Source organism: Danio aesculapii, chromosome 9, assembly GCF_903798145.1.
Source record: "Danio aesculapii chromosome 9, fDanAes4.1, whole genome shotgun sequence".
NCBI lineage: Eukaryota > Metazoa > Chordata > Actinopteri > Cypriniformes > Danionidae > Danio > Danio aesculapii.
In genome coordinates, this window is record NC_079443.1 from 19671262 (window position 1) to 19683461 (window position 12200).

The window sequence follows — 12200 nt, forward strand, 5'->3', positions numbered from 1 at the left end:
CACATTTTAGAGTTGAAACTAACAATTTGTTACGATGATAGTTTTTCACAATTTTTCCTAACAAAATGAGTTAAGAATTTAGTGCCCTTTTATTATTTCACAAAATACTTCCCATTTATTTACAAGTCAAAAATATATTGTCAATTAACAAAAATTAATTGCATATTTAAAACAAATTCTAAATTTAAAAAAGTGAATATAAAAACAATAATCATTAATCTAAACAAAACAAGACTTTTGTTTTTCTTATGCTGGATTTTTACATTATTTATTAAGTAGGGTTGGGCAATTAAATTGGCATCGACATTTATTGACCAAACACCATTGTCAATATCGAAAAAAAAAAAAAAAAGTTTCGGTATGAAGCGCTATAGTTTTATTAAAATGTGGCTGCTGAGCGCATGCCTTGGAAGCAATGCCAATAAGCTAGGGTGACAGTTTGTCATTTCCAATGGAGGTGCGAGACTTGCACAATGGGAGCGACGCGCACATGTTGTGCATTTTCCAGCCACACTTAGTTAAAAACATCTCAATAAATCTGCTTCACACTTTGTATGGAATGTACACATTTCAGTTAAAACGGCAGACTAATTACCTCAGACAAACACAGCGCATCCAAACACTGCTCTGCTTTTTACTTTTCTCCATAAACTTGTATCAGAGCTGCAGCAATGGTTTGTTTATTTATCATCCGCTGAGAAAATGCTTGATGGTCGCCTAGTTACGAGGGACGAGCGCAAAGCCCATTGTAAATGGTCAAGAAATCCACACGCTTGTCACTTCATTTCAGAACAACACATGCAAAACTTTGCGGTGGCTAGCAGCAGTGAGAAGATTGTAAATAAAAAAGGATGTAAGGATGTCGCCAGAGTGGCTTTTTGGTTTCTTTTCTTGTGCATCCCAGCAGAGAATTTGAGGTTTACTGTATCATTATTATTGACACCTTATAGTTTGCTTTGATTGTTCAGTATTTACGCTTTACCATTGCACACACTTTGTAACATTTATTTATCAAGTTTAAGAGTCTCTTTAACACTTGTGTTTATTTGATAAGATTTTTGTTTAAATATTTTTGTTTTTGATTATTAAAACTATTTGCCTTAGTAATGTTGGAAAATTAAAATAAAGTAGTTAAAAATAATATGTATTGCTAAAAAAATTCTATAATTATTGATATCGAATGATACGAAACATGATATCATGATCATTTTTTTGCAATATCGGCCAGCCCTAATTTTAAGTACTTATTTTTTTAAAGAAACATCAGCATATCAATGAAAAAGAGAACGAGAGAGAGAGAGAGAGAGTACTTATTTTTATTGTTTGATATTACCGTTTAATCCTAAAATGTTGATTGTTCAATGTAGCTTATTCTGATTTATTATTATCTTGATTTGTATTTTTATATAATTATTATTATATTTAATTATTATATATCTTTTTATTTCTATTTACTGCATTCACTATGTTTTTTATTACATATGTATGTTCTTTTTTAATGTACACTTTCTAAATTCTTTGGCAATATATTTGTAACATTTGTGCAATTATTGAATTGAATTGAGGGGGGGGGGGCGAGATAGAGAGGAGAGAGAGAGAGAGAGAGAGAGAGAGAGAGAGCGAGAGAGAGCGAGAGAGAGCGAGAGAGAGAGAATAAAGAAAAAGAATATATTTGCTAAATGTTCAGACTGCTTTCCAAATTATGAAACACGATTCATTTAAGATCCCTACAGATTTGAAATGTCACACAACTAATTGATTTGCAAACAGCTCATGGTGAATCGTTACATACCTAACACGTATACACGCGTGCATACACACAGAGAAAGTGAGAGTTAAAAGCAGGTTAAGGCCCCAAAGTGAGCAGCAGATGGCCCTGCTGTGATCAATGCACCACAATGCTGGATTTTAACCTGCAGAGAATTCACACCAATGTATGCATCTACGTGACTGTTTGTAGGTATGAGGGGGGAAAGGAACGCTATTGGTGGCTGATATCCTTTGATGAATGGCAGATGTCTCCTCTGTAACCTGCACAGCACAGAAAGACTCCACATTCCCAATTTAAAGCACGTTAACACTCAGACAGAGCAGATGGCAGTGGCCTGTATTCCCTCATCCACATCACTCTGCAGACCTCTCATTACGGCTAATTGTGGATTTTTTTTTTTTTCACAACCCATTTGTAACCCTGGACAAACGGTCTTGTTTCTTGTATCTCAACGTTAACATATTACCCTGGTTCATAACTAATTATAGCCATTTATTCTTTGAGGTTTTACACTACATCTGTATTTACGAGATTAAAATGATGTCATATGCTACTACTAGATACTTAACTAGCTTAGCATAGAGCTAACTGCTCTTTAAGGATGAATTAAGCAGTGTAGTTTTAATTTTAAAAGGTTTACGCAATAAAACAACCAAAAAATACACAATTTTATTGGTGAAGAGTCATTTGAATAGAGTTTGGACACTCTGAGAAGACATTTGAAGGTGTAAACCATAGAAAAAAGGTTTATTTTTAGCTCTTGAAGTTCTATGTTTGTTCAATGATTTTTTGAAGGGGGGAGGGGGGGTTAGGTGGCCTTTTGGGTAAATGCCTGAATTAAGGTTTATGATAAGCAAGTTCATCAGTCATACAATTATCAGTAACGATGTGCTTAAAACTATAACATGCTTTCAGAAAAGCAGATGCTAGCAAGTGGCTAAACATAACAACAGACTGTCAAAGATGTTCAACATCATGGCAAAAGAAACCCAATCATCTTACTTGTCTTGCAATCATGAACAAATCAAGCACAATCTATTATTGTTTGCTGGTATTATTGTATTTTCTGATATAATCAAAAGCAATTGAAAAAAAAAAAAAACAGCTCTAGGAAGGAACTAGGGTCTAGGGCTTTCAATAAACGTGTTTGAATTATATATGGTGTGTTTCAACAAGCTCAACTGATGTGACCCAGAGTGTTCACTAAATGTTGAAAAGAAACTTCACGCTCATTAGCTGCTGCCTGTAGATATGCTAAGAGTGCCGTGTTGTTTACTGATGTGAGGAGTGAAAATTAGACAATGAAACGCATGTTTTCATGTTTTGCCAGCAAAGACAAAAAGGTCTGAACTCAGAAGACAAAAGTGAAAACATTGATGCAGCATAACTTAAAAAAAGACTTCATTTTATTTTATATACACAATCAGTTTTTATTTAACACGCTTATTTCACGATTCTCGTTCAACACAAATGTGTTAAAATGTTTTCAAAAGAAAATGTTTCACCACTTTCACACTTCCAATCATGTTGTGCATGGAGCAGGACTGTAAGAGGAAATGTTGTAATTAAATGAAAATATTAAGTGCATATTTTCAACATGGGGTCAATTTTTTGATGTATTATTATTAGTGCTGTCAAAATTAGTGTGTTAATGCATGCAATTAATTTGAAATATTTAACGCGTAAAACAAATTAACGCAATTAACGCAGTTGCAGTTTTTTTTCCCTGTTGTGGCCGACGTGTGTTCAACGAGCAAAGAAATAGGGATAAGACCAAGGAAGAACTTTTAGAAGGAAAGGTACAGTACAGAGTTTGTTACGATTTTGGATGAGACACTATTGTAGTGAAGTGTTAAGGGTGTTTCAGAGTTGAGAGCCTGTTAACAAGAGCTCAAGCTGCTTTGCGTTTCTAGCACTTCAGGTTGCTTTTTTATCAATGTTTCCTCCGCCCCGCCCCCCCAAGGGCTTTCCCCACCCCCCCTTGAAGTCAAGTTAATTGTATTTTATACTGTATATAGTACCAGATCACAACTTCTTTTAATAAACAAGCTAAATAGCTGTAAGTAATATCTAATTTACACAACGACATGTGATTTCTGTCTCTACATGGCCGCGCGATTCCATATTTCTGCTCTCTGAATCGTGCACAGTGGAGTTCTACACAGCCACTCTCTGCTATATGGGAACGAGACTGCGCGCCACATCTGACAGGACCGAAGACGCACGTGCACTTCCATATATTATGCACAGCCTACAGCAGCAAAAACAAAGGTAAATGATGTGTGGGAGCCTAATGCGCTCGGTTGCAGCAGCTAAAATATATACAGATGCTATGGGACCTCTGTTTAGTTTATTGGCGCGACCCGCGCGAGTGATGCAATCTTTGTTGCAAGTGCAGCCGTTGTATCTCCAGTGTTTTGAGCTGCTGTGACGCGTTTACCCCTGTCTAGCGTCTCACCAACCTGACCTCTCCCGGCAGCTCCGTGAGTCTCCCGCAAATTTATACCGGCCCTGTGATCCACCTAAAATGAGTTAAAATACTCGGAAATCATGGCGACGAGAGTGAATGAGCAAGACAAGAGATCGCGAGAGGCACATTAAATGTTCTAAGCATTACATTTCTGCAGTTAAATGAACAGAGCAGTAAAAATATTGTGAGTGCAAATCCCTCCATCTCTGAGTGATCTGCTGTCATTAGTTGGAGATCAGCAAAATATTTGAATGGTCCTGCATTTATTTAGGTCTTTCTACATATATAACTTCCGTTTTGACAATATTGCAAATTCACTAAAAGCTGGCTGGAATTATTATATAAATAAAACTTTATTTTTTAACATGAATATTTAATCATATAAATTCTTGTAATACACTCATTGCTATAAACAGTAGTTTATAGGCCCTTTTCCTTTTAGTAAAGTATTAGATTTATAGGTGTGCATTTTAATTCTTATGCATCAAACATACGCGCCAAACTTGTTCTTGATTGAGTCATGTTGAATTCTTCTTTCAATGGATGAATTATTTTCTGTAAAGCTGCTTCTGGCCATGACACGTTCACACCTGGTTATAAGATGGTTATAAGAGACGTGTTTAAGGTATTATATGCAGCATCCTTGATTTACTCTCTTAGGTAAGGCAAGATTTTCTCTTAAGATTCATACTTGGAGGGAAAATGTGCTCAATGCATTATAAAGCATTAGAATCGATGCTCAGTATCAGCGGATCACCATGACAAGGAATCAGTACTCAATATCAGCTGCAAAAATCCTGATCAGAACATCCCTAGCTTCGACCCAACTTGGCTGTCAGAGTAGCATACTCCCCATGGCTGTACAAGACTGATCTTGGTAAGTCAGTAAATAGGCCATTAGGAAAAATAAGTATTTTTAAGTAAAGCTCAAGTATAAAAGTATACTTTATATAGTAATTAAGCCCAAGACACACTGCAGTGACAAAAGATGCACACTTTGTGGATAAAAAAAGATGTTAAATGTTAATTTTTAGCTTGTACGGTTGTACAGTTCAAATAATTGTTCAGTTTTTTACTGCTGACATTAAAAGAAACAAATTAACACCATGACTCCTTGTGTCTGTGTCAGTCTGAACAGCCGCGCCGCACCAAAGTGATTTACATAAAACTCAGAGGCAGTCATGCTGATCCATGTTAAAACACGACTGTAGTGTTGGTAAAGTCTACAATCAAAATTAATATTTGTTCAAACTACTTATTTAAAATGAGCTTAAAACACAATTCTTGATATTTTTAGGACAACCTAATAGTTTCATGCTCAATCCACTTATATTAGTTAAGTTAATGCTGTTGTATTAACTTATGTTAGGTTAAGACAACTTAATCGATTTATGTTGGGTCAACAGAAATGAATTAAGCTCTGCATTTTCTATAGTGTACAGCAGTGGTTCCTAACCTTTTTTTGCCTGAGAGCCCCTTTTCCCCCCAGAAAATATTTTAAGGCCCCCCCGTTAACATTTAATTATATTATCGCTCATATATGTTTGCAGAAAGGATGACAAAAAAATGTTGTTTTCAAACAAACGGTATGTTTATAACTATATCTAGATATGTTTATGCACAAATAATATAAAATATAAAAGCAAAGCATCAGTAGGCCATTTGTAACTGAAAAACCGAAGGCCTTTGACCTTTAAATTGGCCCTATATTAGTTGCCAATTTTTTAAAGGTTTCTTGTCAGTAGCTGTGACGTCTCTCATTTCATTATGGATGAGTGTCAATTCTTTTGCCTTGCGCTCAAAAAATGCTCTTGTCGCGGTATTGGGGAATCGTCTGCAAATGTCTTATTAATTTGGACGGCCTCATGCGTTCGTTAGCAAAAACTTACGCAGATAATGCACTGTGGCTGGGTCAGGGACTCTCTGCTTCGAGAAAATGGAATAAACCATAGTTCAGGTAAATATCTTGGTATTTCCTACATTTCGTGTTACCAGTATTGCTAGCGCTGAGACCCAAAATATTTGGAGCTTCCTCACCTGGATTCAGTTTGCTTGGGTCATTACCATCAGCTGCTGAAGGCGAATCAGTGAGACTCGCTCTTTTTTTGTGGAGGACGAATTACAAATGTGCATTTTTTGGTCAGCCAGCGGATAATATGAACTAAGCCAACATGATCCTTCTCCTAATTGTCTGCTGCTAAATTAAAAAAAAAAAATGATGCAACCCCCCACAGAGCTCGCCGAGGCCCCCTTATGGACCGGGACCCCCCTGTTGGGAACCGCTGGTCTACAGCAATGCTAACTCTAGCTAATAACCATGATTACATGCTTCAACAGGGTATATGCAGGAATCCTAAAGGTAATTTGTATACCTTTTTAAGACTTTAAGACCTTCTCAGAATATTTTAAGACCTCATCGTCACTTCAAGTTCTAATCAGTTTCAAACCTTTAACTTAATAAACAGGTGTAGTTAAATAAATCAATAGAGCACAACCATGCAACAGAACTCAGATAAGCTTGGAAGAAACAAAGCTTGAAAGAATAAATTACGCGATTGTTGTCAGCGACAGGCTTCAGCCACTGTTTAAACTCATCTTTCTCGAACCAGGAGTGCGCAAAATGACATTTTGCCATTTGTTTCACTCTTTGATTTTGCTCCATGTGGAGAGCGAATTATGTGACATCACCCGGACAGAGGAGCTCTGCTGGATTCGCCCCAGCCCAAACCAATCATGTGGATAGAGCACGCCGTTGTTAGTTTTAGGAGGAAAAAAATATTTAGTTATGTTTTTTTTTTTTTGAGTCAAACACTTTGGACAATGCTTAAGCAAAATTTAAATGCGATTAAGACTTTTTAATACCTTTTAAGGGCCTTAATTTTCTCATAATAGATTTAACAACTTTTAATACTTAAGAACCCACAGACACCCTGTTCAAATCACAACTGGGTTTTTCAAAGCTGTGTTAAATTGACTTTTAATTTGGGACTACAAAAGACATTATATCAGAATTTTAAAAAACAATCATCTCAGCTTCACACATACCGTACAAACACCAATTACTCCTGTAACACCAACATCGCTACCAAATCACAAGCACTTATGTGGGGACAAAACAATCATTCACTCCAAAGAACGAAAACGAAGCATTGAAAAACCTCATTCTCAGGTTTAGAAGCTCATTAGAGAGAAAAAGTGAAAATAATGGCATTTACTCTAAGCAGAGCTGACTCATCATGTACAGCCCACAGGCTGTTAAGCTTTATGTAAGAGGTCATAAATGCCACCGCCAACTAAAACACATTAAACATGATCAATATTAAAAGTCAACTAGATCTGAAAACCACTTGTGTCTAAACCGCAAACAGTGGGAGAAATCTCAAACCCTCCCCGAGTCTGATAATTGGTACAGTAATGCTTGCCCTAACAAACAACACTAACAGCCGCTTTCCGATTTGCCTCATTTAGGAACAGATCTAACACGCTAAGACCATTTCTAGCACATCTGGAAGACAGAATATCAAAATCTACATTACATCAGCAAAAGAAACGTTTAACTGTGTTTTAGGACGGTCTGTTCCAGTAAAGCAGTAAATCAGCCGGTGGCCAGAACTCCCTCAGACTTACTCTCATCCAAGTCGCTTTCGATAGCTGATAATTATACCTGTGGAGAGAGCTTGTTCTGATTGAAAATGCAATAGATTGTTTGGGTCCAAAATGGTTTCATTTCAAAAGGAATGTGAAGTAATTAACTGAGAGAGACGAAAAACGATTTCATCTCCAACCAAAAGCATGATCTACGAGATGCATTGCAAACTGGGGCACAGTTTACACCTGGTTTTAAGATGTGTTTGTGTACTGTAGATCCAATCAATAGTGGACAACATGAACAAAAACGTGTAAACAGGGTCTGATAAATTTAGAGCTCGTCCACTTTCAATGACCTCTCGATGAGGACAAAAACACATTTAACCTGATTGTTTTTATAGTTTAAACACTTCCAGAGGTCCAGAGTCTACTTCATTGATGAATAATTTGTAAGTTTTTAGTCATTTGAAAAAAAAGTATTATTTCAATGACCAAAACTATAACAAAAGTGTATTAATATTTTTGTCAATGAAAAAAGATTAAACGAAAAATGTTTAGGGATGGACAATTTGTTAAAAGAACAAATCTCCTGCATTTCAGCAAGGAAAGAAGCACACATTTAAACTCTAATGTTGCCTATACTGATCTGCATGGCAGGACATTCGCAATCCCTTGCTGCATGTCTCATTAGAATGTCCAAAAATGTCAATGTAAGGGAGAAAAAAAGCTAAGAGCAGGTATAAATAAACCTGAAGCACACCTGAAATGCACTTCTTGGATGACTTGAAGACTTTTTTTTTAATCAGAGATGTTGTTCCATTAGTCATGTTTGCTAATCACAACCTATTACTGATCTACTTTCATCCCTTTTAGATAATTAGCTTTTTATTAATACGCCAAGAGCACCAATAAACATTGTTTATTGAAATAAGCTGTCCTCAAATTACATCACACATTGAACAACAATGCACATTTCAAAGCACTTCACAGGGCCTTTAAAAGTATGTAAACTCACCTCTCTGATTTTGTCCCTCTTCTCCTTGGTGTCAGGGTCCCCTGGGTCACCATCGTTGACCCCTACTAGTTTGGGCATGGGCACTGGAGGCAGTGGTTTGGGCCCGTCTTTCTTCTTCAGGTCCTCAGAAACCTTGGCCTTCGCTGTCTGGATCTCTGCCTTCAGCTCCTCTTTGGATTTGCGGAGCTTTTCCTTGGCTTCCTGCAGCACCCGCTCATGATCTGCCCGGATCTTGTCACGAAGGCTCTCCTCTTCCTCTCTGCAGGAGAATAGCAAATTATATCAGTAAAGAGTCACTTTGTGGTGGTTTCCAAACTTTTATGTACAATATGTTTTATGAGCGCCAAATCATCAAAAGTTAATACATTTGTAAAATCATTCATGTTTTCATTCAAATTAAACATTCCCTGAATCCAAGCAGTTTCGAAATAATCATCTGACTAAATTACAGAGCCGCAAACCATTACTTTCATTTGTGTCCTACTTTCAATGAACTGAGAGCGTTCGCCATACAGTATGTACTCAGGACTCCGACACTTAAATTACCATAATTACTGGCTTTCCTTATAAAAGCATGTAGGTTATTTAGGAATGAAGTATTTTGTAACAAATGAAATGAAAATGGCATTAACAAACAATGTGTTACAACACTATTTGATTTGCTATTCAAGTACAATAAAGACCAATTATTAGGGCAGAGTGTGGGAGAATGTACAACAGACTAATGAAATAAAACAAGCCACAGCGTAACATAATCGGATGCCACCAAACAGACAGAGAAGATTTTTTAGGTCTTGCGAGTCGGTGAAGCACACTAGACTAAAGAGAGAGCAGGAGGGGTTTGTAAGGAAAAGAGGTCAGGTGGATACAGTGACACAGACAATGATATTCTGGGGCGACGCAGGTTATCTCAGACTGTTTTCGCCCATTGTTATATACGGCCTGGAAACGTTCGCCAGGTGACAGCGAGACTGGGCGGGGAAGTCAGACAGAACATCTGCTAAAGTACACTGGCTCAGACTTAATGGTTGTATTTCAGACATTATTTTGCTGATGGTGCGATTCAATTTTGTTAGAGGTTGCACTTGTGCCACTAACAATTTTTCTGATTGATAAGGGTGGCTATTTGTCTTGCTTTTGATACATATTAAACATTGTAAGCTACCAGTAGTATTGTTGAGAATTTTAAAATAAAGTACTAAGGGTATTAACCTTATTGTTGATTTACCATCCTGTTAACTGACCATTTTAACAACAGAAAAAAAACACAATTTAAATTATATTTTATTAGCTTGGAGTTTATATGACTTTTTCTAAAACAAGCCCAACATCAGAAAAAAATAACCATTTTCTATTTCCATATTTTCCTGAAGGTCGTACTTGTATAGGGTACAACAGTTGTCTTGGGATTCAATTTTGACCCGCCAGCAAATGTCTTTTAAGAATATTCAGATTGTTGCATTGGTTACAGTGGTTATTCATCATAGCAGCAAGTGCTTGAAGACTTAAAGGGCTCCTATTTTACCCCTTTTACAAAGACGTAAGATAAGTCAAGTCTCCAGTGTTTGGTGTCTGTAAAGTCTTAGCTCAAAATACCCATCAGATTATTTATTATACAATGTAAAATATGCCCATTATGGGCTCAGAGCAAAGGGTGGCTGTTTTTGTAGCCTGTGCCTTTAAATGCAAATGAGTTGGTTCTCCCCGCCCACTGTTCCCACATACATGATTCCAGCAGTGATTAATTCCATGGTGATTTTACGGTCTTTTCTTTATTACACATATTCACAGTTTTAAAAACATCTTTAAACGGCTGATCACAGAGAGTTGAACAGATCTTTTAATCCCAGTTTCTATGCAAATCGTGTTCTGTGGACACGTTTATATGCGTTACTACGGAGTAGCATGGTGATACATGCATGTCAATCAATTCGGTGGGTGGGGAAAACCGCACTCCTAAGTCATGTTGCAGTGGGCCCCAAAATCACTAGGATTTGGATTGTTTTTGAATGTCTTAAAATGTAAAAAAAAAAAAAAAAGACACTTGTGTTTCTATCACTTCAATATAACAGTGGACACACTATACCTACACACAGTTCTGTCCAAACAGCTGAGACAGTCCTCGCAGCAGCCTGATGACCAGGTCCGCTACATAGTTGACGATCACCTACACCCTTCCCCTACCATCACAGTAAGCATTGGCGCTACCTTAGTGGGCGGTACAAGGTCTACTAAATAGTTGACGATCACCTACACCCCCCCCCCCTACCTTAAACCCAACCATTACAATAGCATAGGCGCTACCTTAGTGGGCGGTACAGGGTCCTAAAACAACCACTACATAGTTGACGATTGCCTACACCTCCTCCTACTTAAATGGGTGCTACAAGGTCTGCTACGTCATCAAGCTGCAGGTTGCAGCAAAGACATCTTGAAACAGCTTCCAAAAGTTGATTTTGCATGATAGGTGCACTTTAATGAGCAATTTATTTTCAAACATTAACATTTTGAAAATTTGGAAATGCTCTGACTAATTTTATAGGCTTTCTGATTATTATACCTGTTAAAGTCATCTTAGATCAACATCATGATAATACTTTTAGCAATTAAATCGCAACAAGATAATTTGATACTGGCTGTGAACTTTCCACTTTTGATGAGATTTAATGTCTTATGTTTGCATATGAAAGGTTTAGTAATGCATCCATCTAGAAATCTCTTCACGCCTCTACCTTCAGGCAGACGTCTAAGAGCAATTAAAACAGTCTACACACTTTCTGAACAGCACTTATTAGACAATTGTTCATGCTCTTAATGCCTCTGCTCTCTATGCATTCGCATTTCACTCCCTGTAATTAGTAGGACATATATGCATGGATGGATTTATGTATGAGTACAGCATTTATATAAGGTATGGATTTAAATTTGTTATAATGAGCTCACTTAGCAAAATTCTGTAAAATTATGTAGTTGTGGCAATAAATAAATACATTTTCTTAATTAAATTAAAAGATTGTAGTTTTAATAATGATGTCTAAAAATCAAAGTCTAGTTATTGTGAGTGTACAAAAATAAAAGAAAAATATTTACAATTTCAAATTCGGTTTCCGTACAACCAATTCCAAGTGAACTCATCATGATGTCTGTCAACCCCACTTAGAGTGTTATCTAGGTGGCTTCTTTTAATCTAGAAATGCTCTGAAATCTAGAAATCCTCCTTCTCATTTTGGTGGCAAGTTTTCCCCTGCAAGCTTTTTTTTTTTTACTTCATTTTGAGTCACTTTCACATCCAGATCATTTGGATGCATATTGCAGACATTTTCAACTGCTTCTGTCTGAAATCAACATGTCAGTTC

General features: G+C 36.8%; 1 protein-coding gene across 1 annotated transcript in view; it reads right to left on the reverse strand.

The window, feature by feature from the left end:
• The window catches only part of man1a2 (mannosidase, alpha, class 1A, member 2), a 177887-nt gene that overhangs the window by 128016 nt on the left and 37671 nt on the right, over positions 1-12200 (reverse strand). The window contains exon 3 of the mRNA XM_056465159.1: positions 8845-9103. Within this exon, the coding sequence (XP_056321134.1) occupies positions 8845-9103 (259 nt within the window). The remainder of the gene's footprint in view (positions 1-8844; positions 9104-12200) is intronic.